Genomic DNA, 27,813 nt, shown 5'->3' on the forward strand with positions numbered 1-27,813 from the left:
GTTATGTATGGAGTAACATAAAATGATACATGGTTCCAACAAAGGAGAAATGCTACTGGGCGTCTAGACTTGTCTCCACTACAAAAGTGCACTGCAGCAATTAGGCAGCTTGTCTTATAGTTTAGCCACCAACGCTTGTGACAAGTACATAAGAATAAGCGAAAGTAATGCAAAGAAGGCATAAGAAAAGTTTACCGAAGGTGTCATCAACCAATTCGGTGATCATTTTGAGACGACCAAATGGTAATGATATGGAAAGGCTGCTACGAATCGGAGAGGAATGTTGATTTCAAGGTATGATTGGAAGCATTGATTGCATGCACTAGGAGTGGAAAAATTGTCCGACGGCATGGAAAGGACAGTATCAAGGCAGAAAAGGGGTAGCCACTCTTATACTAGAGGTTGTTGCTGATCGAGACTTATGGATTTGACATGTGAGGTACTTACAATGACTTAAACGTGCTACGCCGATCTCCTGTGTTTGAGGATGTGTTAGTTGGAGGGGCATACTCCTCCTATGAGTTTTGTTGTTAATGGTCATCAATATAACAAGGAGTATTACCTTACTGACGGTATTTATCCCAAGTGAGTTACTTTTGTGAAGTCTATCACTAGTCCCTTAACTTAGAAACATAAATTGTTTGCACAACATCAAGAAGCAGCAAGGAAAGATGTTGAGCGAGTTTTTGGAGTTCTACAATCTCATTTCGCTATAATTCGAAAAGCGTCTCTTGCTTGGGATGTTCAAATACTTCACAAGATTATGTTATTGTGCATCATATTGCACAACATGATCGTTGAAAATGAGCGAGATACGTATTTGAACAACTCCGACACGTTTCACTTCATTGACAACCAAAGTGTGTGATTCGAACAAGGATGCTTTCGAGTATTGTAATGAGCGTGTGGTAGACATCAACATACATTTGCAATGAAGAATAGAGATTGAAGATCAACAAGCTCACTTGCAATTAAAACACGATTTGGCTGAGCACATTTAGAGGAAATTTAGGCGTAATGAGAACAATAACAATTAGATTTCAATTCTATTAACGGTTAAACATGTGTTATGTCTGATGCACTTGGTTTTATTTATTTATTTATTTTTTCAAATTTGCAATTAATAAAAAAATTTGTATCCCGCATTTAAAATAACGAATTAATTAATAACGCTAATCGTAAAAAAATTAATAACGCTAATCGTAAAAAATTAACAATGCTAATTACGATAGTTGTGGCTAATTTTGGACGCAATTAATGCTAATCGTAATTACCTAATATTAAGCGTAATTAATTTCGATAATAGTAACGATAATAATAATCAATTACATATCACATGAGATTAATATATTGTAATTATGTATGTATTTTAATTTTTATTAAAAGATAAATTAAGGTGGGGTAGGTGAATAGTAACATCAACAATTTTTTTTTTGATTCGTTGTTAAGAAGAGGATGTTGGAAATTATTTATTTGGTTGGTATATATCAGTATATGAGAGAAAGTATTTTTATTTTTTGTGAATTATAATTTGAATAATTTTTTTTAAGTTCATGAATAAGGATGTTGTAAGTTTTACATTTCCCGCCAAAAAAAAAAGAGTGGAGCTCGGTAGTCACTCAGTCAGTTACGCTACTCAACAGAGACTCACTGCTCATACCCATTTGGAGATAGTGAAAGTCGCAAGTTCGCAACGGCAACGGGCGAAGGCGTAATGATGAACATGCCGCAAAGGCCTTCCTCAGAAGAGTCGTATTGTGATCTCCTGCAAATATGGCCTTTATATTTCCCCCAAATTGAGCTCTCCTTTCAAGATTGGAAATACCTTCTCATCTCTAAGCTTGTTTGCTTCTTCGCTACTCCTCGCGGCCAACGTTTCGTTTCTCAGGTACCTTTTCCGTCCGTCTATTCTTTACAATTTTTCACAATTTTGCATTTGAATTATAATTTTTAGATTTTGCCCTAATTACTTGCTTCATCAATATTGTAATTTTCAGCTTTCTCGAAACATATTTTTGAGGGTAATATTAGTTGTTTCTTTTTAAGTTTAATTCTCAGTGAATTATTGATATACTTATCAATTTGATCATTTATCATATCATATCATATCATATCATATGAGAAATGGAATGGTAAAATTATTTTCAGATATTGGCTGTGTATTTTTGCTCATTATTAGACATGTAATTGCGGTTGATTTGTGTGAATCAAGCCTCTATAGAATTGGGAATTTTAGTTTGCTGAAGGTCTAAATATAGTTGTGATTGTGATAAAATATCATGTAAAAGGTAATAAGATGTCGAGATCTCATCGGGGTAAGGGTTTGGTTGAATACGAGCACTTTTAAATGATAGGTATGATTCTGATGTTCCAAAACATTTATGTAGATGGTTTCCGTCTAATAGAGCTGACAGGCAACACAATCGAAGAATTCTTTCTTGATAATTAAAATTCAGTTTCATGTTGATTGGTATCTATCCCCAGATTCTTCTTTCGTGTTTTGATGTTTATGAGAGAGTTGAGCTTATTCTGTATGACTAAAACATGATTTGGTTGAGTTAAAATGATTTTATCCAAATCGCAAGTTGTAGATTTTCTTGCTGCAATTTGTTAAAAGTTCAATAAGGTTTAATATTTTAGCAGCATGTAGGAAAAGTGTTATTCATTAATGATATAAGTTCTTATCATCATGTCTCTTACCCATTCGGACACAGAACTCAGCATGTAGGATGAGTGCAGTTAGTCATTGAACATTTTGAAAGATTTGACAGTCCTGTGATCTGTGAATCAAAAGCTCACTTGAAATCTCCGTTCAATTAGAATTAATGGGATTTGTCATATGGGTAGATCCATATATTAATCAGTTTTTTCAACCATCTTTCTTTGTCCATCTTTTCTGCGTTTTCCAATACTTTGAGTTGACACCTGTATCGTCCATCATCTTGCATAACTTGAGATCTACAATATCTGAACTTCAAATGTAAAGCTTTCTAGGTTAATGATCACAAGAAAATATTTGCCTCCTGTATTGGCATCCTTACTACTTTTCCCTCTTATAAGCGCATTCACTGATCCTCTTAATGTTTCTCCTTGTTGCGTAAAAGCTGTAATAAAGAATTGACATGAATTTTGTAAATGTTGACTTGTTTATTTTGTCTTTCGTTTCTTAATTATCAAAGAGCTTTGATGAAGAAAATGCTTTGTACAGGTAAAGCATGAAGATGACGCATTTTCCTTAACACTCAACTATCAAGAGTTCAGAAAGATATGTGACCTTGAGTGTTTCTTTGTTAATTTGGAAGAATACCCCAAAGAAGCTCTTCTATGCATGGGTGCTGCCATTCATAAGGTATATCATGCAGTGATTAAAGCTATTTGATTAGCCTATTCCATTTCTCACATTTGAAAATACACTGAGCGCATGATTGGTAAACTCTTCTACTGGTGCAGGTTTCATCTTTTCAGGAGAAAAGCAAGTTAGACTCTCATGGGAAGATAAATATCCGGCTTCATAATCACCCTGACTCATTGATTGCTTTGAAGAACCTTAAAGCAGCTTATATTGGTAGTTTTAATCAAATTTGATTCAATGCTTTGTCCTAAAAGTTTTTTAAAATTTCTTGAAATTTCAATCTGGTTCAGGCAGAAAAAAAATTGATAATTGTATCTGGGTATGGTAGACAGGCTGGTATCTGTGCGTGGTACTGTTGTGAAGGTCAGCACTGTTAAACCACTGGTAATGCAGATGACTTTTAAATGCATCCAGTGTGGAGCAGATATCATGCGTTTCTTTCCTGATGGGAAATACTCTCCACCAGCAACATGTATTATGCGATGTTGCAAAGGCAAAACATTTGCACCAATTAGGTCTACTGCACAGTCCATTGATTTTCAGAAGATAAGGCAAGTCTTGTCCTGCTTGATATTGTTTTTCCTCTGTGACAAAATTATAGATAGATACATTCCTCTAGATGCAAAGAACTGTTTCTTGTAACCATAGAGGTGATTATATATAAACTTAATTGATGTTCACATAGAATTTCATTATGATGTTCAAGAGAAAGAGTTGACTCTGTCTTAAACTGTGTTAGTAGTGATTTAATCATCTGTCTTGTCCTTTGTTTCTTATGAAATGAAGGAAAATATGGGAAGCTTGCAAATAGTAGCTGTTTGCAAGTCCGTATTGTTTTGGGACACCCTAAAGAAAATGTTGACATCTATATATGAATATAGGGAGTTTAGTGTTGTATTCTGACGTGTTATGTTCTTTAGATTGCAGGAGCTTTTGAAATCTGAAAATCACGAAGAAGGCCGGGTTCCTCGGACAGTCGAATGTGAACTTACTGAAGATCTTGTTGATGTTTGTATTCCTGGCGACGTGGTGACAGTAACTGGAATTATAAGGCAAATTAACAATTACATGGACCTTGGAGGAGGTAGTGCTAAGAATATGCATGAACCTAAGAGCAAGTTATTGGCGTGTGTGTGCACTTTGTGGGTGTCCCTTTTACAGATTCTACTAGCTAATCTGCTAATCAGCTTGGTCATAGTTGTTATATTCATGTATTATGTCTTTAATTGGTCATATTTCTTTGCTCAAATTTGAGTTTTAGCTAGAGTTTGGCTTGATTTAATCAATAGCACATTATCAACATTAGTTTCCAATTAATAGAGACTGGACCCTGATTTCATGTCTTTGTCTATCGGACTCATTTTCAGTTAAAATCTAAGATAGTTAGATTGAGGTATAGTTCAGCTTTGATTATCGTTCTATATGGCCTTTTTTTTTTATTATTATTTTTTTTATATTAAACATGCTCAGTGGAACTTGGCAACAATTATAGCAAAAGGCTCTTTATTTTACTTGAACAAATTTAGTTCTTTATATTTCATTGCTTATCAGTACAAAATTCAACCACTGTTATATAGCTTCTTCAGTTTAAATTGTTTCAGGTAAATCAAAAAGCAAGTATCAAGGATTGTACTATTTATATATGGAATCTGTCTCTGTAACAAACTCCAAATCACAGACCATCCCAGAAGATTCTGAATATCCTACTGCTGATGCTAGAGCTGAGATGTCTGACTTATATTCATTTTCTCCGAGGGATTTGGAATTTATTGTGAAGTTTAGAGAGGAGCATGGTCCTGATGTCTTCCGCCAAATGATTCAGTCTATCTGCCCATCAATATATGGTCATGAACTTGTCAAGGGTGAGTTTCCACTCCTATCTTATGTGTTGAAGAACTGCAATGCATTTTTTTTCCATCTTTTCAAATTCAATGTTGGCATGGTAGAGTTAAAGTATCCAAGTATTTGTTAAATCAACAGAAATCAACTGCTTGTCTTTAGAGTAAAGACTACATATCCATTCCTATGTTCTCACGAATAGCAGTTTATTTTATTTATTTATTTATTTATTTATTTTTTTTCAATTGTATTGGTTATAGAAAGTGTACTGCCTGCTAAAACATAAGCTCCCATTTTAAGGCCTTGCATCGGTTCTTATTTACTTGACATTTTGACTATTGACACTATTCACAAACTCTACTTTGACTATCTTTAATTATGATAAAAAAAATATATTCATGTGGGATGTTAGAGTTGTCTCAAGGAATATTTTCATAATGTTAACATGTTATATTATTTTACTTATTGATGACTAGAGATATTAATTGTGAAACTTGTGCATTGGCAAACGTGATAAAAGAATCGTGTCAACAAAAAAAGAATGGAGGAAGTATTAAAGTTGCTACATTGTTGGAAAATGACAGCTCGAGTATGCTTAGGCAATTATTATTTGTAAGAGGGGAAAATAAGGGCTTTTACACGTTCCAAGCCAGGGTAGGCTAGGTGCTGTATTTGCTCTGATTGTGGACCGGACAGATCTCCAGTCCCAATTATGCATTGCTGTACTGACAAGGTGCTGTGGTAGACTGGAGAGATCTCCAGTCCCAACTCCCAATTATGTATTGCTGTACTGACAAGGTGCTGCAGGAAACTAAATTTCCCCAAACCTCAAGGATTGAAAGTGTGAAGCTTTAGAAGTATATAGTATAGAGTAAGCTCAAAATATTTGGAAAAAATACTTCTTCCATTTGAAACAGTTGCCACATTTTGTACCAACACTTATGATTAAAAATATAGAACATAATTACTAGAAGACCCTTCTGTTATGATCATTTTTACACTAATCAATATTCAAGCTAAATAACTTTGTCAGGGTATTTTGGGGGAAATCAATTGCAAGCTGTGACTCCCTCCATGATGCAAAGGCGCTTTTTCTTGCAATTATGTTGATTCTTTCAGAATGCCTCAAGTGTAAATGAAAAAGAAAAACATTTTTTTTTACATAAGGTCCTGTTTGTTTCATCTTATTTTAACTTTTATTATCAAATTTCAAACAAAATAGTTTCAGGTAAAATAAGTTTAGAAAAAGATAAGTTTAGAAAAAATAAGTACAAAATAAGCTCATACATATAAGTTTAAAATAAATAAAGTTCAAGTAAGTTTAGATAAATTGACATATGTTATATAATTTAGACAAAATCAGATGAAAGAAACAAAGTCTTAAAGGGCACATAAGTACAAATAACTAATATCTATGGTCAATATTTATAAGCTATATCCAATTAAAAAGGGCACTTCATTTATTGGGCCTAATGAAACTATGTTTCTTTAATTACTGATGTTGGTGCTTATCCCTATTTTGGTGAAGTTTAAAAGAATCCACACATTTATAGAAATTAGATTTGATCTATAAGAGTTTCTTTAAGTTTTGATTTATATTAACCAGTTTTTCTCGATATACGAACACTCTTGATCTTAATGCTTGAATCTCAAATGACATAGCTTACTCCCAGAACTAGGTTGTTTGAACAGTAACTCTAAAACCATTTTATTTAATATCATTGTAAGTAAGTTTGATTAACTCACAAACAATGCAAAACATCAAAATAAATTAAAAACTTTGTAGCTGATTTGTTTGCTAAAAAAAATGTATTTGTAGAGCAAAGGCCAGCATACTACCATGTAAACTAATCCTACTTCAAGCTGAATACGTGTCATAAGGATACTACCCGCGTTAAACGTATCATGTATAACCCAAAGCCTTGAGGGCTATGGTAAACATTAACTAGCAAAAATGAAAGCAAACCTGAATTTAACAAAATGAACTAAGACCAAGCCCACCAAGCAGCTCGAGCTGGTGCGTGGCACATGCCATTGTGTAGTCTAGATCCACTAGACCTAGTTGGTTGGCACTTGGGCTTATATTTAGCGCATGGCTCATTTTTCCAAAAGGTGGCTGTTTTGGCCCATCTTCTTCCCAACTGATGTTTGTGACCCATCTTTGCCTTTGGTAGCCCAAATTGAAATCCAATTGATCTAATAGCAAGGTGATTGGCTCTTCAAGAGAATTCATGTCTAAATAAAAAATTAGAAATTGTAACCAAAATTTATCATTCATTTTACTATAAGAGAGGCTTTCCGTATAGAATAAGGATTGAGTTTACTGATAGGGTTGTCTTTTATCCAAAATAGACTGTCCATCATAAATTTTCACTGATAGATAATCTTTTTGAACTGGTTGAGGAAGCAGACATTGATGAAATGACACGTGTGATCAGTCTTAATTTTTTTTTTTCCCCACTTGTAGGCATGTTTCAATTCTTTTTCCTTGTCATGAGAAAATGATTTCTGGCACATGTATATGGCAGAAGGACAGATACTTTGATTAGATAATTCTTGTTTACAATATCTAGTATAATAAAAGGCCTTAAGTTAGAGAAAACTGTGACCTCCAGTTGGGGGGAAGAATGTCTTTAGAGTATGAAGGTAGATGATAACACCCCCAACCCAACTCCATTATTTAATTCGTGATTGTGATTGCAGTATTGTTCCTACAGAAGCGTACAATATTGTGATGCCGCTTATAGAGTATGGTCGTTGTGTTATGGATTTTGTATTAGTCATGTCAGTTGTAAAGTTTTATTGGTCCATTTTCCGCAGGTAGCACCTTAGTATTTGCTATATGGTCTCTAGATTCGCAAGTACTCAGTTTACTCTAACAAGTGCCATATACATAAGGTCCTGTGGATGGACTTTGTACTTCATTCTCTGTGCATGGCTTTTTATTCTTTTTTTCTGGAAAGGTAGCCCTCTGTACAACACTTGGTTCCATGTGTAATCACAGTACATTGGCTGTTTTCTGTACAGCGGGAATAACTTTGGCGCTCTTTGGTGGAGTACGCAAACATTCCATGGATCAGAATAAGGTTCCTGTCAGAGGAGACATTCATGTGATTATAGTTGGTACGCAAGGCTGCTTATCCCTATCTTTGGATTTGAGAGTTGAGAATAATCTGTTTCTACACTTCATTTTTGGTCATTGATATGAAGCTTCAGACTACTACATAGGACTATAGGATCTAAAACTAATTTTTGCACACTCAGGTGATCCTGGATTGGGAAAGAGCCAATTACTTCAAGCTGCAGCTGCTGTTTCTCCACGTGGTATCTATGTCTGTGGAAATGCTACGACTAATGCTGGGCTTACTGTAGCTGTTGTGAAGGACCGAATGACTAGTGACTATGCTTTTGAGGCTGGTATTTAATCTTTTGCCACTTTTTCACGAGTGCACAAATGTCTATGTTTATATTGATTATGTGCGAACTGAGTCTGAAACACATAGATTTGCATCTGTATATCTACTAAAGTACAACTTACAAAGCAGGTGCAGTGCAATTTTATCTCTTGGCTTAATTCATTGACAGAGATATCTATTGTGTGCTAGTATTTATTAACTATTCACGACCTATTTGCACCTGGTGAAACATCCTTTACTTGACTGGTTTCTCTAAACTTGAACAACATAGCAATTGCAATTTAGTTTCTCCTCTACTTGTGAAGTAGGATGGGTGAATTATAATTTCATCATGTAGCTTGCAAGTGTGCAAATATGCATTTGTATATGCTCTTTTTGTGATATCTTAGAAAATTCCACTTTGAACCTCTAGGTGTATTTTTTTTTATTTTTTTTATTTTATTTATTTTTTTGCAATTCATATCTCTTTTTTTTGATGTTTAACTGAATGCTGGAAACACATGTTTTGAATAAGAGCTATTTTTTTGGTTATAGGTAACTAAAAAGTTATACTATCTTGATTTCCGCAAGCTCTTAACATTTATTGTATACACACAAATTAAGGTTATTGGAGAGAAATTATTAATGTGTGAGTAGGTGTAAGAAAAATTGAAAAAAAGAAAGAGAAATATATAGGTGGGCGAGTGTAAGAATAAGGTAGATAGAGTAAGAAAATGTGAGTGGAAAGGTGTAAATATTGTTGGGTAAGAGAGGCAAGGCAGTAAAAGGGGTTTGCCAAAAATGGAATAAAGTGAGTTTTAAAACATTCTTAAATGGACGAAGATAGAGTGTGTTAAGAAGTTTCAGATATGGAGGTAGTAGCTTTCATCAAAGAATATGTACTCTTCATTTATTACAGGTATACAAATAAAGGTGGGCATCGTGCCGTACCGTGCTGCCACGGGCCGTGTCGGGCGGGCCACGGTCAATGGCGTGCCGTGCCGGTCGTGCCGCCATGCCCAAAACTTCGTGCGGTGCCTGCCACGTGCCGGCCTGTGTGGTGGCCTGGCGAGTAGGGCAGTTTCCAGATTAATTTTTTTTTTTTTTTTTTTTTTTTTTTTTTTTTTTTAAGTTATAAAATTATAACTTATATTATAATGTATATAATTTATAAAAATATAAAATTATAATTATAATTTATAAGTTATAAAAATTTATAACTTATAAGTTATAAAATTATCATTATAACTTATAAGTTATAAAATTATAATTATAAGTTTTATAAGTTATAAGTTATAAAATTATAAGGTATATTTAAGTTGAATATTTATGTTTTATAATTTTGTACAGGACAATTTCAATTTTGCTACCACCAAAAGGCATGCACCTCAGTTTTGCTACCTCTCCAATTTTTTTTTTTTATTTTTTTTTATTTTTATTTTTTTTTATTATACTACCACCTAAATCACAGTTGTTAAAAATTGCTACCACTTAACGGAATCCGTTAGAATTCCGTTAAGTTAACGGATTCCGTTAAGTTTATTCAAAAAAAAAATAAAATGTTTAAAAAAAAAAAAGAAAAACCCAGCCACCCTCCCCCCTCCCTTTCCTCCACCTTTGCAGCCCACCATCCTCAACTGCCCAGCCACCCTCCCCCCTGCCGGCGACCGGCGCCCTTTGGCCGGCGCCGGCGACCCCACCCCAATCCCTTTCCCCACCAACGCAACCCACCCCCCTCCCTTATCCCTTTCTCGCTGCCCCAACACCCACCCGAAACCAGAAAACACCCTCCCTCCCTATCCCCCCCACCGGAATCGGCCCCCTCCCCTTCCCCCACCCTGAATCGACCCCACCTCTCCTTCCCCCACCCAAAAACCGGCACCCCTAACCCATAAACACCACCCCTAAACCACCATAAGCGAAACCCTAAAACCTATTTGGTTTCGGGTTGGTGTTTATGGGTTAGAGATGCGGTTTTTGGGTGAGGTTTTGGGCTGGAGAAGGGGAGGTGGTGGGATTTTGGGACTGAGGAAGGGGTGGGCTTTTGGCGATGGCTAGGTAGGGAGGTGATTTCGGTGGTGGGCTAGGGGAGGGAGGGTGGACGAAATCGGGGAGGAAAAGGGATGGGGTGGCCGGAAACGGGGTGGGCAATGGAGGGGAGGGAATGGCCGGAAACGGGGTGGGGAATGTAGGGGATGGCCGGAATCGGGAAGGGAAGGGAGTTGGTGGCCGGAATGGGGTAGGGGGAGGGTGGTAGGGGCTGCCGGAAATCTGGGTTATTGTTTTTTTTTTTATTTTTTATTTTTTAATTTAATTTAATTTTTTTATTTTATTTTATTAAACTAACAGAATCCTAACCCATTCCGTTAAGTGGTAGCAATTTTTAACAACTGTGATTTAGGTGGTAGTATAATAAAAAAAAAAAAAAAATTGGAGGGGTAGCAAAACTGAGGTGCCTGCCTTTTGGTGGTAGCAAAATTGAAATTGTCCATTATGTCCTTTTGTATATTCAATATTTATATTTATATATTTACTTTATACTATTACTTTAAAATTTAATGTTTATGATTTATTAAATATAATTTTGTATTAGTAATTGCCTAATTGGTATAATTTTTTTTTTTTTTTTTTAATATTAATTTACAAATTATAACAAAACGGGGACAAAAGGCAAATTGGACTTTGGATGTGAATAATGCGTACTTCATATTATTATTACTTGAGTTGAGAAAATTGTACAATGATAACAATGATAAAAATCGTACAATGATGGTATTAAACAAAAATTGGAAAATAATAATATTGATAATGATTAAAATCGTACAATATTGCAAAATTGTCTATTCTTCTTGTTGCTCGTCTTCGTCTTCGTCGTCGGCTTCGGCTTCATCGGCTAGTTGGATAGATTGGGAACTAGCCGAACCCGAACGGTCGGAAGCGGAGGTTCCTTCATCGTTGTCGTTGTCCTCGTAAGAACGGTCTTATAAGCGATTTTCCGCATCCAACCAATCTTTGAAACACATGCACATTTCTAGTGTTTCGGGTTTTAGACTTGTTCTTCTATCGTTCAGAACCTTTCCGGATGCGCTGAAAGCTCGTTCGGAGGCAACAGAGGAGACTTGGATACCAAGAATGTCTCGTGCCATTGCCGCCAAAGTTGGATGCTTCGTGCTTTGTTGTTTCCACCATGCAAGGAGGTCGAGGTTGTTTATCTCATCGTCGTCCATGCCTTTGGTGAAGTCGTAACTCAGGTACATCTGCAACTCCGAGACGTCGCTTTGCGTTCTCCTGATTGATGAATCACCTGAAAACCTTGAAATCAAGTTAGTAGCTTGTGAAAATAAATGTTTAGCCTTCTTACTTACGTTTTTGGATGGTTGAGAAGGGCCTGCGAGGAACGGTGCCATATTTGATTTCATAGACTCTATATAAAGCAAAAAACTGATCCTTCACATGAGTCTTATAGGTTTCTACATCATCGTCAAGATTCATGCATTGAAAATAAATGTCAACTAACATAAAGGTGTTTTCATACTTTTGCCTAGGATCTAATATGGATGCAAAAATATAAATCAAAGGAATTTCACTATAATATTTACGCCACTTTGTTTCCATTGCTGGAAGATACTGATCATAATCACTTTGGTTGCGATGATCAGCGAAAAGTTGGGCGAGTAAACATGCATTAGAAAGAAAGTTTTGAGCACAAGGATTGTAAACAGAAGAAAAAGAGTTATATAATAACTGTAAAAATTGCATATATCTTTCACAGTTATACCAATCATCATCATATAAAGCAGTTTGTGGAAATTTTTTGTTGTAAAATAGTGTTAACGGGCCCTTGTACTCAATTGCCTTGGTTAACATGTCATAGGTGGAATTCCACCTAGTTGGGCAATCGGTTTTGATTTTTATTGCCCTTATCTTTTGTTGTCTTAGAAAACTCTTCCATTCTTGGTACCTCATGTTTGAGCTATTAATAGACATAATAACATCTCTGATTTTGTTGTAATATGGGCCAATTGCCTAAACTCCATCCTGTACACATAGGTTAAGTACATGGCAAACACATCTAGTATGAAGAGCATCACTGTCTAATATTACATCGGTTAAGTTTTGTTTGACAAGATTAGCTATGTATGTCATAGAGGTTGCATTGTCAAAAGTCATAGACATCATTTTATCTCGAAGGTTGTATTCGTCTATTGCTTGCATTAAATGGTGAGCAATGTTAATGCCGGTGTGTGGGTATTCAAGCATTTTGAAATGTATTATTCTTTTTTGTAACAACCATTGATCATCTACCCAATGGCAAGTCACACATAAATAGTGATATTTATAACCACTATCCCAAGCATTGGCTGTCAAAGACACTCTACAGTTAAGGTCCCTCAATTCGGCTTGTAACCGCAATTTGTACTCTAGAAAGTTTTTCATGGCGGCGGAACGAACGGTTTTCCTAGAGATTCTTTTATGTTGGGGTTGTAGTGCTTTGTTAATGTAAGTGTTAAATGGGTCACTTTCCGAGAAAAGAAAAGGTTGTTCGGCGTGTACTATCATTTTTCCTAGTTCATCCCTATCCCTCTCATAGTTGTAGGTAAAGCCGTATGGATGGAACTGGGAAATTTTTGGCTCGGTTGGATCACTAGCTGGTTGTGTACAAGCTTTCATGTGTCGACTTAAGTGTCCCGTCCCGGATTTGGATATTGCCGAGAATACACCATTACATGTTTTACATTTTGCATGTGTTTGGTGGGGTTTATTTAGGAGGAAATGACGCCATACCTCACTCCTTCGGTTTTTCAAAAGTACCATCTCACTTTCGGTTAACCATTCATAATATGTGTTTGGGTTAGTAGTAGTAGTAGAAGGGGTAGAACCGGAGGGAATTTGGGTACTTTCTTGGCTACTTTGGCTAGAATAATAGTTTTGTTGATCACCAAAATAATTAGGTGGGAATTGACCGAATTGTGGGAATTGTTGTGGATTTTGAAATTGGTTTGATGGTGAAAATTGGTTTGGTGGTGGTGGTGGTGGAAATTGGTTTGGTGGTGGAAATCCCGACATATTATAGGGTTGAAAACCTGAAGTACCATCGTGCCTAAATGGCTCATAGCCCGGGGGGAAGTTACCGGGGTCATTGGTTGGACTTGGAATTTGGGGGCTCGTTGTATTAGGTGGTTCCCTAGAACTACTACTACGACCAAGTCGGCCTTTCCCCTTCCCCCCCCCCTCCCTAGATGATGGGTTGTTCGATGCCATAATTAACAATTAGATTTTTAATAAAAAGTGATTAACAATAATAATAATAATAATTAATAACAACAATTTTAACAATAAAAATAACAATAATAATAATTAATAACAACAATTATAACAATAACAATAACAACAATAATAAATAATAACAATAATAATAATTAATAACAACAATTATAACAACAATAACAATTAACAACAATAATAATTAAACAAGATTACTCTAATAATAACAATAAAACAATAATAAATTAAAGATTAATTTAGATCTTATAACCGTGCTTCAACGCTCCACTAATTACGATTACGAACTTTTTAATTTTTTCCGATATTAGGAAAATAATAAGAGAATTTAAGAGAATAATTAGAGAATTTAAGAAAATAAGGATTATTAGAGATTTAGAGAACATAAGAGATTAAGAGATAAGAAGAAGAGATTGTGATTTTGTGATTTGGGAAGTGATTGTAAGTGGGTATTTATAGGGAGTTTGGGGAGGGATTTTTGTGAAAATTGGGCCAAAAACTAGCCGTTATGCCTAATTATGGCCGTTAGAAGAAACGGTCATATTACCGTTTGTATAGGGGCGGCACGCGGGCCGTGCCGGGCCGGCACGAAGTTCGTGCCTTGGCGGGCCGTGCCTACCGTTGGTGTTGCGGGCCGTGCTTCACCTCGTGCCACGTGCCGGAACGACGGGCCAGCCCGCCGTGCTTAAGTTGTGCTCGTGTCGGGTCGTGCCTGGAAAATGAAGGGGATGTCCGTGGCACGAAATTCGGTGGGCGTGCCATGCCGGGCTGGGGTCGGGTCGGGCCGTGCCATGCTCCGTCGAAGGTCGGGCCGTGCCGGGTGGCACGCGGGCCACCCCGGCCCGTGCCCAGGTTTATATACAAAACTACAAATGCTAGAACAATGAGAGTGATGAAAGGTCTTATTATTTAGTATCTCATCCACTAGAAATCAACGTTTTGTGTCTTACCCCAGAAGGGTTGGGAGAACTTCATCTATGCAATTTTGTGTCGGTTTTCTTGATGACAATTAACATCGGACAAATAATAGAAACTAGCTTGTCTATTTTTTTTATTGCATTTGTGAATTGTGGTGACAGCAAATCACAAAAAGTTTGCGATAAATTTGAAAAGGTGTAAACAATAAGTTTTATATGTGATGCGTACTGCAAGAAGATATTGCTGAACTCATTTTTCTCTAATCTAGCACTCCATTTCCAAGGGAACAATACAGTCTTCAATGAAAATTCCTGACAACTGTAGCTGTAGTTCATGAAATTATGTTTAATGTGGCATGTGGTTGTGGTGTTAGGACGAAAAAGTACATAAGTCATTGAGCTTGTTTGTTTTGTCTGTTTTGGGATTGGAGAAGATGAAGAATTCAGATCTTTCACCCTTTCTAGAAGGTGGGAGGACCTGACTACTGACTTCATATTGGTTCTTTAGGGTGTCAAGAGCAAAATTTAATCTCTTTGTAATCTTTTGTCTTTTCTTGTTGTATGACTTGTATCTTTAGATTTTCTTTTAATTGCCTATTTAAAAAGGAAAGATTGGCCCGCACAGCACCAACGATGCTTAAGGTGCACACAATAGCACAAACTATTGTGTTTGCAAATAGCATCACAAATTTTGACCAAGGGTGCATGAAATGACATAAACTACACTATTGATGGCAAAGGGTGACATTAATCTCGAACCATTGATGCTTCAGTAGTGTAGTTTATGTCATTGTGTACACCCTTGGTTAAAGTTTGTGCTACATCCATAGTAGTTTGTGCTGTTGTGGGCATTTTTTCAAAAAAAAAAAAAAAAAAAAAAAAGAAAAGAAAAAAAAACTCCATTTATTGTGGAACAATGGATATTTTGGGAGGTCCACCAGCACATACTGCCTAAATTTCCATGTTGTTAAACAGTCAATGCTTGTGGGAGGCTTTTCAAAAGTCCCAGTTCCTGTTTAAAGCATATTAGAGTTATTGTAGGATAATTTAGAATTATGCAATATATAATATTATTTTTAAGTTGGAGGTGGAGCTGTACAGCAGCGGGGATGGAAAGGGAAGGGCAGACGCCCACCACTTTGTTTGGCTCTCTAACCAGACCGTTAAGCAGCGCAACAGCCTATCTGGGCCATATCCTCAGTGAGAATATAATAGGAAGTTCATTACTTCCTGTTATTCTTAATTTGTACCTTCTCTTGCTACCATCTTTTTTTTTTTTTTTTTTAATCCTTCAACATGTCTGTATCTGGTGCTTTCTGTTGAGGTGTTTGAGCTATCTAACCCTCGTTACCTCAGATAACTACGTTGATTTTCTTTCATATTATTGCAGCATACTCTGTACTATCTTTATCTCTGTCACAATTAGTATGTTAATATTACTTGATTAATTGCCCAGCAAAACTTTACGTTTTAGAAACAGAATAAAGAAAAAAATAGTCAAAATAATTTACCAATACTCTGCCTTTTGGAGGATGAATGGTCTGATTGTTGCTCAACAATTTTGTTCAAGTTTGACGGTACTTGTTTGTTTGCACAAATTTTAAATGTGCTCTCCACTTTAGTCACCAAATCTTGACATATAATGTCATTATTTGTCTCCCTGATGCCTTATGAATGAATGATGAGTAATGGAATGTGGAATGGGGTGCTTCTTTGATTATTATATTTAAGTGTTAGTTTACAATTCCATGAACAGAGGATTAAAAAGTTATTAATGTTTCATACTCACTCTCAAATTGTGTCATTATATTAAGTGTCTGAAGTATGCTTGTGCTGAAACTCTGAAAGTGGCTATCTAATTTTTGTAGGCGCTGTTGTCCTAGCAGACCGTGGTCTGTGTTGCATTGATGAATTTGACAAGATGTCTGCTGAGCATCAGGTTTCCTTGGGTCCCGGCCTCTTTTCTCCTGTTGTTGCAAACTATTAATGATACATGTTAGCTTTATTTGACTGTTTAATGGTCTTTGTGTTAGGCTCTGCTGGAAGCAATGGAGCAACAGTGTGTCTCTGTTGCGAAGGCAGGACTTGTGGCGAGTCTATCAGCACGCACTTCTATCTTAGCTGCAGCAAACCCTGTTGGCGGTCATTACAAGTATATCCTTAATTATGTTTTCTCAGTACCATCCTTATTTGATGCTTTTTTATTACATTATTACATAAACCTATTCATGAAATTTTCTTAGCAATTTATCCTCTTTGAAATTGAGGGTTGAAAGTAAATGACTGTAAAAGAAAAGATATTAAGTGTAGGCTTAGCAAATACATCCAAAATGCACTCGTAAAATATTATTAAATGTGTTTTTTAGTAGTGTGTTGGAGATTTTTTAACAAAAATGAAAACACAACAAACGGTCAAGCTCAACTTCCTTTCTAACCAAAATTCATATTCTAACTGACTTTATAAAAGCTACAAGTATTATTTAAATTTCCCTTGAAAGAAAAGAATTGTAAGGTTAACTCAGGGTACTGTTCTGCAAAGGCTCAGCTGGTTTCTGATTGGCTTTTGTTTCAGGACAACCTTCCAGTTGAATTAGAGACTGGACTTGTGCCTTTTTCCTATGCTTAAATACTCTTATTTCAAGGGTGTTTGCTTGAACTAAAATTTTTGTTATGAAACCAAGCTGTGATGTGAGATACATAAAATAAAGTGTCATTAATAGCTTTTTAATTGTGGCACATGGAACACTGGATGGAGTTGAGCAATTTTAGGAAGTTGTAAGGCTTTTAAAGTTTTAATTTGTAGGCCACTATTCCAACCTTCTCAATGATCTATGATGGGCTTAAGAACCTGGAAGCCAACTTTTCATTTTACCTTTCAAGACTTTTGCTATAGAACTCAACCATACCCACTTTCCAATGTTAAAACTTCTGATCTGTTCATGTGAGCCTATTTCTTCATACTGATTTGTGCCCTTTATAAGTGAAACTTGCATGTATTAGAGACTGTAAATTAAAATGTAATACTAATAAGGACAAAAACACGATACCCTAGATAGAGCATCAGCTACAAGATTCTCACTCTCACTTTTGTGCAGAATTTCATGGTCAAAACCCATGATTTTGGGCTTTGGGGGACCAGAACTGTTAGAATGGTGTTATATTTCTTCTGTTGTATAAGCCAATTTTAACTTTTTCCATGTCTAGTGCAAACCCTAGAAGGCTAAAGGATCTGTCTCAGTAGTGAAAGGCTTGGAGAAACAAAGCAAATCCAGTACTAATGCTTCAAAAGATTGACTAGACCAATTAAATCCTCCTTTCCTTAAAAATCTGAGTACTAGGTTTAATAATCCCAGCATAAAATTTGATTAATTTTCTATAATAGCCTGTAACCGAAGAAAACACCTCAGATCTTTCACATATTTAGGAATTGGCCATTTACTGTTTCTGTACCTTTTCCTGAACATCAATATATGATTTGTGAGATCCAATGGTATCATGGAATACAATATTACATAATTTAAGAAAATTCTTAAAGATATAGTTTGTGAGATCAAATAACATTACCAAAAATTCATAATGTCCATTTTGGTTTAAAATGCAGTCTTGCATATATGATATATCTTCTTTTGCACCCTCAATTGAACTAGATTCACATGCAACAGGTATAGAAAACTTTTCTTTTACTTTGTTTCTTATCCAGATCCCTATAATCAACTCATAACCTCTGTGAGTGAAGACTAGAACCAACCTAGAGAATGAGAGTAAGAATAAAAAGGGAGAGAGCGAGAGAGAAAGCAGGTAGATTATAAGTGTTGTCGTTAGGAGATTTGTGACCTAAGGTCACCAATTTGGAGAATTGGCTAGTGGTAGCCCCAGGCTACTGATTTTGTAAACAGACTGTTAATTTCAATTAAGGCTTCATATTTTTCTTGCTATCTTTTCTTTTCGTACTGTGAAATCTATGTGTGAGTGAGTGAAGTAGGTGTTCAGTCAATTACACACTACTATATTTGGGAATTGAATGACAAGGTTTATTTTTCAAGAGTAGCACTTCCTTTACTTCTCTGTATGTTAGATAATGAAATAAGAGAATAGGGGGAAACTTTCCACATATTCTTTTATGTGATTAAAGAAATAGTTACTTTAAATCTGTCTTCTATACCTGTATAAGCTAACACCATTTGGATAAAACAAAATAAAGATGCACTGTTTAGTTTCATGGCCTTAAAGTTTACTTTATTTGAAGAGATTCATAAGACAACAATCTCATGCATTTTGAGCTATATCTATATCCCTTACACGTTTGGAATTTGGATACAAGCAAACGGAGGGATACATTTTCTACTTTTTGGATAGCAATTGCAGGGAGTTAGGGAAGTGGAGAGGAGGGGACTGAAAGGAAAATTTTCCCAAAATTTTCCCCTCATTGCTTAAGGATCAAATCTCTCTAAATTTGGAAATATTTGTAACAAATATGATATTTTTGTGTAAGTCAGTCTTTATGGTCTTGAATTTTTCTCTCCTATACTTTTTTCTAGTGAACAACAATGGAAGTAATGGTAATTTTACACTATTTCAACTCTATCTTTTTCATTACTTTTTGTTTTCTGCTCCATTCCTCTCTCTACTGTAAGTCTGTAATATTGGAGAAAAAAGTCCCTAATTTATCCTAGGGTTATAATCTAAGTTCTCTCTATGTCCTCAAATATTCACTCAAAAACTTGCATATTGGTTTTCTAATTTTATTTATTTGCTTCATCTCTTTAGTATTCAATTGCGATTGTTTGATTTGCCTTTGTCAATTAGTGAGATGCAATTGATTCATACAAAGTTCCTTTGATCTACTTTTTTCTCTTTAAAGAAGAAGAATATTGTGTTGATGATTTTCCCTTCCCTTTCCTTCCTCTTGCTTATCCAAACAAGAGATAATTTTCTAACTTCCTATACCTCACTTTGCTGTCTCTCTCCTTCCTGATTTCCCGATCCAATCACACTGTTAATTCAAACCTTATATTTTTGCCATATAATCCAAATCACTAATTCTTTGGCACTAAAACAAATAAAAAAAAAAGAGTTGTCACAACCAAGCCTTCTCTTTGTTTGCTTAACCCTTCCTCCAGTTTGTCTGATTCTTCTCCTCTTGATCGGAACATAAACTTCATCAAATGGTTATACGTAGTATTACCTGGAGGGTCTCTGAAGATAAAAGGTACTTGTAAACATGCGAAGAGGAGCCCACTGGAGTAAACAATAATAGGTCTTTGTTCACTGGCTAGCAGGCTGTGTGGACAACTGAATGGCCTTGTATGCAGTGTGCCTGATATGATGCCAAAGACTGGCGGATGAAATCAGTTAAGCATACTGCAGGAACCTCTAACAAATGTGTTTGTTACCACCTTTATCCTTTCCAGGTTCTTATAAATAAGATTCTGCTATCTCAGTTACAGTATGGGCAATTCTTACCAAGCAAAGTGACCCCTAAAGTGAAAAAGAAAAAGGGCTTGCTTTACATGCTGAAATGATTACTTAATGTTACAAATCGTGTATATTTATCATGATAGCTTCTTATAGCAGTGCCAAAATTATGTATTTGCTTTTCCTCAAGCTCCTATTTACCGTACCCAATCTTGCCTCAATTCAGATCTAAGGGAGATCATCATTATATACATTCTGTAATACCATCATATGACATCAATTGTCAGATAGTATCATTTCATAATGTTATCCTGGTTGGGCCAGAGAGGAAGGGGGATTGTATTTGTATATATGCAGCATTTTCAGCACTATCAATCGATAAGATAACATGTGATTTCAATCCAAAAGTTCGTTCATGTCTGAAAGAATTTGCTTACACAAAAAGGTTTTTATTTTTTTATTTTTATTTTAAGGAACCTTCTCCATTTTACAAGCCATAACTAAATTCTTAAAATCTTGCAAAATAGTTTAGTAGTAATTACTAATATATTTCATTTCTGCAACTTACTAATACGTTATTCAAATATTCAAGTCAATAACTATAGAAAATTAAATATTTAGGTGATTGAATCTCTTAGTACTTGGTAGTCTTATACAAAAAACTGGAAGTCAAACTTTATGCAAGCTAGATATTAGGTCTAGTCACCCCTAAATATTTTGTTTTGCTAACATCTCATAAATGTGGTTTTACAGTCGTGCTAAAACGGTGAATGAAAACTTGAAGATGAGTTCTCCTCTGCTTTCGCGATTTGATTTGGTTTTCATATTGGTGGATAAACCCGATGAAAACATGGATAAACGGCTTTCTGAGCACATTATGGCTGTAAGTACTGTACACACAAGTTTTTGTTTATTTTTTTAAAAAAAAATGCTCTAAATCTGTTTTTTGCTGCTGTGATTCTTGAGGGTCTTAAAAATCCACAGAATGTCAAATAAAAGATGAACTTTTCAGTTAAAAAACAATTTCAAATTATTGTGCAAGATTTACACAAATTGCATTTGTATGTCAGTCATGCAAAGATATTAAAAGACTTGTTGTTTCTGAAAGATCATGCTATCTTCAGGTCTGATGTATTTAAAATTAAACAACAGATTGCTATCTGTTTTGTCAGGCTTCTGTTATTTATTTAGTATTTTGTTAATGACTGCTGTGAGTTCAGTAACTGATTAGTTTTTCATGGCCCTTTTGTCTATCTTTGATGATGTTAAATTGAAAGGACCGACTATATTTATAACAACAGATTTGCAAGCACATGAAAACTTGAAAATTTTGTAATCATGTAGTGCTCTTGTATGTAATCTCTTCGTCCATATTGAGTGGGTTTGTGTATTTTTTTTCCCTACTAGTTCCCAAATTGTTTGCAAGTATTCTAAAGTCATACCATCAAAATTCTCTTACAACTTTCCTACTATGGGTATGAATCTAAAGTTATAGCTGACTTCTCAATATTAAAACATTCAATATACTAAAGTATTAACTAACAAAAGTAATAATTAATAACAGAAGGTTAAAGCTTCAATTTTTTATTTTTTATTTTTTATTTTTTATTTTTTATTTATTTTTTTTTTTTTTTATCTAGACTCTGTTCTTTCTATGCATAATATATGATGAACATATACTGTAGGCATCGCTCGAAGTCCGCCTAAATAGAGCATGTTGTGAAAATGCTTTTGGCAATCATAGGAAATTGGATTTAATAATTATACGATTAGGGACGAAAAAGTAAGGAGCTGCTAACAAGTTTTTAAGGAACTTGTAAACCGTTCATGGATCATTTAAGGCAACCACGAAAAGGGATAAACTGAAAGGCAACAACGATTTGATCCATAAAGATTACACCCCATTCATAATTCATGAGGTTACGAACTCCATAATCTGGATATTCGGGGATGATGGTACGAAATTGAGTCATGAAGTCAATTCCGCCCGTATTGGCTTTAATAAGTAGAATAATCAAGTAAAAACATGCATAAAAATATTAGAAGCAACTTGATAATAATTAAAAAAATGAATTAAAGCATCCTAAACATGATATTAAATAATTATTAATACAACCCTAGGCATGATACTAACCTAATTAATAAAACGCATAAACATGATACTAATAATTAAAAACCAATCCCTAAACATGATCTAGTAAGAACAAATATTGTAGAAATAATTAAACTATAAGAATAAGGAAAAATTACTTTAAATAATCTAACCTTTGCCCGGTTCTCCTAAAATAATCTCACCTTTGGATTATTTCAGAATAATCCAACTTTTTACCCCATCTTCCCATATCAACCCCCAGGTAGCCTATCTTACGTTGCCCTTCGTGAATGGTTTATTTAATTTTATATTAATTTTATAAATTTACAATATATTTTTAATTTTAAATTAAATAAATGAAAAAAAACTCCCTCCTAGTACTTTCTCTCTCCTCCCCAGCATCACTCTTCTTGCTCCTTTCTTTCTCCTCTCCTTTCCAATTTTACATGGCCTTTCTTCCTCCATTACCACCATTTTCCCCCTCCCCTCTCAATTACCAACCAACAAAAACACCAACATCACCATGAACCACAACAACCACCACAAAACCCCTCATCCACGCACCCTCATGGCCTCACCCCACCACCACGAAGGGCACTGCACGATCCCCAAAAAATACCATCCCTATGCTTTCCCTCTCTTCTCCCTGCCTTTTTTCCTTCTCCTAACCTCCCATGGTATTTGTTCCCCCCATAGCTTCCCCATACCCCTTCTTCTTTCTATCCTACCACCACCTATGCCCCTTTTGAAATTGAATGAATTTTAGCCATCGATTTTTGTGAGATATAAGAGTGATTGTGAGATGGTTGCTTTTGATGGAAATGGCTGAGTACGACGACAATGTGAGAGGATTTGAGTGACGGGGCTGACTTTAGTAATAGGTATATGTAGTTGCCGGTGTGGGTGGCTGGGTGGATCATGGTGGTCGGCGTGGGTAAGGGAAGAGGAGGAGAGAGAAAATGAGGAGAGAGATAGAGAGGAAGAGGTTTAAGAAGTGTTGGTGAAGGGAATCTAGTGAATCCCGCCATTGATGATTGCTCAAGGTTAATGGAGGTTGGGTGGTCTAAAGTGGTAAAAAAAAAAAAATTAACCTTTCTTCAAAAAAAAAAAAAAAAAAAAAAAAAAAAAAAAAACCAACCCTGTTGCTTAGGTAAAAGGTTGGATTAATCTGGAATAATCAAAAGGTGGGATTATTTTGGGAGAATGGAGCAAATGTTTGATTATTCTAGGCAATTTTTGCAAAGAATAATTAAGAGTACTTACGTCGATCTCAAAACTTTGCAACTATATCATGAATAAATCGTTAGTAAACTTCAATACAATTAATAAATTGAAATGGATAAGGTTTATGATTGACTTTTCACGCTGTGGACCGCCGATAAAGCTTCGAGTGTAGTATTGATGTCTAGGAACACTAGGAGGAAGAATGGTGAAAGATAAAAATGGAGAAGATTGAGAAAAGAGAGAATTAGAGAGGAATTGAGAGTTAAAATGGTGTTTAACTCTCGAAAGATTATGGTATTTATAGATCTGAAGTCAGAAAAAGGATAGAATTTACGGGGGCGGGAGCGGGGGAGCTTGCGCAACACAAAAACGATTGGCGCCACGCGGAAGGACTTGGTGCGACGATATTTGGCGCGACACTCTTGGTTTTTGCGGTTTTTGTTTTTCTCATAATTTTTGATGCCGAACTCGGATTAAGGCAAATAATATCTCGTTGGAAAGCTCTAGAAGTTACTTTCTAATTCAATTGGAATCAGCTCAATATCTTTTCTAGATTTAAAGATATGGTCAAAATAGTGCAAGGGTTTCGGTTTTGGACCGAGTTTAGTATTTCGATCTTATCTTTTTCGTTTCAAATCGAAATTGGGCTTATAATATATCATTGAAAAGCTTATTTCAAGATCCAACGATGTAATATTTGGATAATAATTATGAACCACAAAAGTCAGATTTGTTCGGTTTCGGACTGCAGTTATGAAAAGGGAAAATCTGGCTAAGGTATGTGGATTTTGGGCTAGGAAAAAAAGGTAAAGGGTTATATAAAAGGTTTGAGCTTAATGGAAATAAGAATGGGCTAGGGAAATAAAATGAACTGGGTATATTAAATAAAATCAAGTGCTCCTTTTAATCAATACTCTACTCGAACCAAATGGGGATGAAAATTTTTACTCATCATCGGGTTTCGATCGAGTAGACATTTTTAGGTGTCTACAGATACCAACAATAACGATTTTTATATTAGTTGAAGCTCTCAAGGATTGCATCCAATAATGAATAAGGTAGGTAGTTTTATGTCCTTTATGCCGGTATGTAATGTTGTCAAGCCAAGTTTGAACTTGTATGCTGGTTTTTATGTGGTATATAATGCATAATGGAAAATTCATTTGCTAGTAATTAGTCTCAAAACTCTCAACCCTCCCCACCTTCTATTAAGGATATTTCCATCGTCGTCTTTTCAAAAACACGAACATGATAAAATGTAGTCTCTTGCAGCTTCATTCTGGTTACGGAGATAATTCCTCCTCAGTCAAGAGACATTGTAGAGGTGATATTCCTTCTTAAGCTGATACTATTGTTCTCAACTGATATGTTGATACTAACAACTGTTCTTCTAAATGCAGCATCACAGAGTATTGGACAAATAGTTGTTAGTGCTACAAGTGAGTCATTGGTTTCAAGGTTGAGACTGGATCCTAGGAAAGATAGTGAATTCGTCCCACTACCTGCTCCACTTCTACGAAAATATATTGCTTATGCAAGAGCTTATGTCTTTCCGAAGTGAGTCAAACAACCCTCCTGGTTACTTCTACTCATGAGCTTTATTCACCTGATTCTGTGTGTGAACTTGTTTTGATCAGGATGTCAAGGTCAGCAGCAGAGATTCTTCAGAATTTCTATTTACGGTTGAGAGATCGTAACACTTCAGCTGATGGTACTCCCATAACTGCAAGGCAGTTAGAAAGTCTAGTAAGGCTGGCAGAGGCTCGTGCTAGGGTAGACTTGAGGGATGAAATAACTGAACAGGATGCTTTGGTAATTATAGCACAGGAATAAATTTGTTCTTACACTAATATATGACTACTACTTTCTTAAACTGTCTATAAAAACCATAGAAATAGTAAAATATACTACTAAGTGATATAATTTGGAGACTGGTAGTTAGTGGTTATAAAACCAAATCAGGTCTTAGATTAGTAATTACTTCTAGGAAATCTCCTCATATTTGTGCTTCTTGGAACTAGTAACAATCTGGTTAGATTATTAACAAACATACAAACATGAAAGTCTTTAGCATATGGCTTGCTGAAATTTTCAAACTCAAGACACCCTTTTTCACTTGCAGATTTTGTTGTGTATAACTAATTCATACTAAAATAGAGCACCTTATTATTATACAGAGCCCGTTTGGTAAGTGGTAATAGGAATGATTTTGAATGTAAAAAATTGTGAAGAATATCATGGTAAAGCTGCTTCACCTCAAAGTATATGTTCTTTTTTAATAAGTTTTCACTACCATCAATTACCATTCGGGGAATGGTATCACAAAGGTCTGAAATTGTTGTTATAAAGGCATTAGGATGACACCTTTTATTTTATTTTTTTGCTTTAAAAAAAAAAAAATACACCTAATTCATTCCTATCATCACCGTTTAATTCTACTTACCAAATGGGCTGATAGTTACTTTGGATATGTGACCTTAATTCAATTTAAAGTTGGACTGTAGTTAAAAAAATCAAGAGCTAACCATTTATTCCAACTCTTGGTTAGGAAGGGCACTGTGATTTTTTGTGTGTATTGAGTAGATTCTTCTGACTGTATTTGCCTGCATAGATTGCAAGGATATGGTTGTTCCTTTTCCTTCTTTTCCCATAATAAGTTATGCCTTTCTGAAAAACTGATTGCAGGATGTTGTTGAAATCATGAAAGAATCCCTGTATGATAAGTATGCTGATGAACATGGAGTTATTGATTTTGCACGTAGTGGAGGCATGAGTCAACAGAAGGAAGCAAAGCGATTCTTGAGTGCTCTCAATAAGCAATCAGAATTGGACCAGAAAGATTGTTTTTCAGTATCCGTATGTTTATTTGTTTTTCTATCTTCCTCGTTTGCATTTTTTTTCTTTGCTTGGTTGCAAACTGATCCTGCTGCTGCTTGTGATCATTGACCTGTATATTTTCACATGTTTTCAGGAAATATACGGTTTGGCGGATATGATTGGTCTCAGAGTTCCTGATATAGATGTCTTTGTTGAAAATTTGAATACTGTTGGTTTTTTGATAAAAAAGGGACCCAGAACATACCAGGTATTTATACACTACACTATTTGAACAGTGCCTACATATATATACTGTGATTGGTAAATGTTTTATAAGGTTACCAAGCTAGGCTTGACACAACGTTAAAGAGTAGAGGTGGGGATTTCTTTACCTCTCCCCCTACTTCCAAGTTTGTGGCCCACAACTATTGGACCAAAAAAACGTGAGGGGTGAAGTTTAGTCCCACATTAGTCAATGTTCCACAAATCACAATGGTCCCACTTTTGTGTGCTAGTTATAAATTGATGATACACAGTCATTGATTTGTTGCTTACTAGTGCCTTAATGTGGTTAGAATTCTAGCAGTCACTGGAATTTCATTGTTTAAGGACTTGGCTGATTTTCTCTGCCTTGCATAGACGTGATGGTGGTTATGGATTATGATCGATCAATTACAGCAGTAGTTGGTCATTAAACTTCCTATGATTATCGTGGAGTTGCACATATATGATAGTTACTGTTATACAAAAACTGTGAAGGTTGAAGTTTAGTCTCACATTAGTCAATGTTCCACAAATGACAATGGTGCTACATTTGTGTGCTAGTCATATATTGATGATGCAGTCACTGATTTGTTGCTTACTAGTTCCTTAATGTGCCTTACATAGACATGATGTTAGTTATGGATTATGATATACTAATTGATCATTAAACTTCTTATATTTATTGGAGTTGCAATGTATGTAATAGTTTTCCTCTTATTACAGCTGCCTTCATCGTCATACACAAGGAGTCAGGTATCAAGGTCCAGGGTCTAGACATGGGGCAGAAGGATATTTGCAGGTTATCTTCAATATTGTACTTCTGGTTTTGTCAAAATACAGCTACATGTCATAGAAAAGTGTGACAGTTTTCTACGAACTGAAAGCATAAGCACATCACTGGTATGAGGAAGTACTAATCAATACTCGATTACTCTGTATTGATTAACATATACAGATATACCATGACATGTTTGTAAACAATGTCAACTATATTGTGCCCCGCTTTCTTGTTTTTACCAACACGTAGATGGTACCTTTCAATGGTTTAATGGTTTTTAACCTTCCAATGGCACACAATTTACTCAATTATTTGACCTTAATACTCTCTCTGTATTTTGTAACTTGCTTCATTTGTACTTTTTGCACTATTCATTTGACCTACTTTGACTTATGTATGTCATTTATACATTAAAAAAAATAGTGTTGTTGGTACTT

General features: G+C 35.4%; 1 protein-coding gene across 1 annotated transcript; it reads left to right on the forward strand.

Moving 5' to 3' along the window:
- The first annotated feature begins 1,404 nt into the window (after positions 1-1,404).
- Positions 1,405-27,754, forward strand: LOC110697564 (probable DNA helicase MCM8). The gene is made up of 17 exons (XM_021874935.1): positions 1,405-1,888; positions 3,209-3,349; positions 3,451-3,565; positions 3,681-3,903; positions 4,273-4,436; positions 4,954-5,214; positions 8,219-8,314; positions 8,456-8,608; positions 16,655-16,725; positions 16,820-16,938; positions 20,955-21,084; positions 24,790-24,841; positions 24,918-25,074; positions 25,155-25,329; positions 26,203-26,373; positions 26,489-26,602; positions 27,322-27,754. The coding sequence occupies exons 1-17, from the start codon at positions 1,715-1,717 to the stop codon at positions 27,370-27,372; spliced, it is 2,367 nt and encodes a 788-aa protein (XP_021730627.1). The 5' UTR covers positions 1,405-1,714; the 3' UTR covers positions 27,373-27,754.
- Positions 27,755-27,813: the final 59 nt, after the last annotated feature.

The sequence above is a fragment of the Chenopodium quinoa genome, unplaced genomic scaffold (assembly GCF_001683475.1).
Source record: "Chenopodium quinoa cultivar QQ74 unplaced genomic scaffold, ASM168347v1, whole genome shotgun sequence".
Lineage (NCBI taxonomy): Eukaryota > Viridiplantae > Streptophyta > Magnoliopsida > Caryophyllales > Amaranthaceae > Chenopodium > Chenopodium quinoa.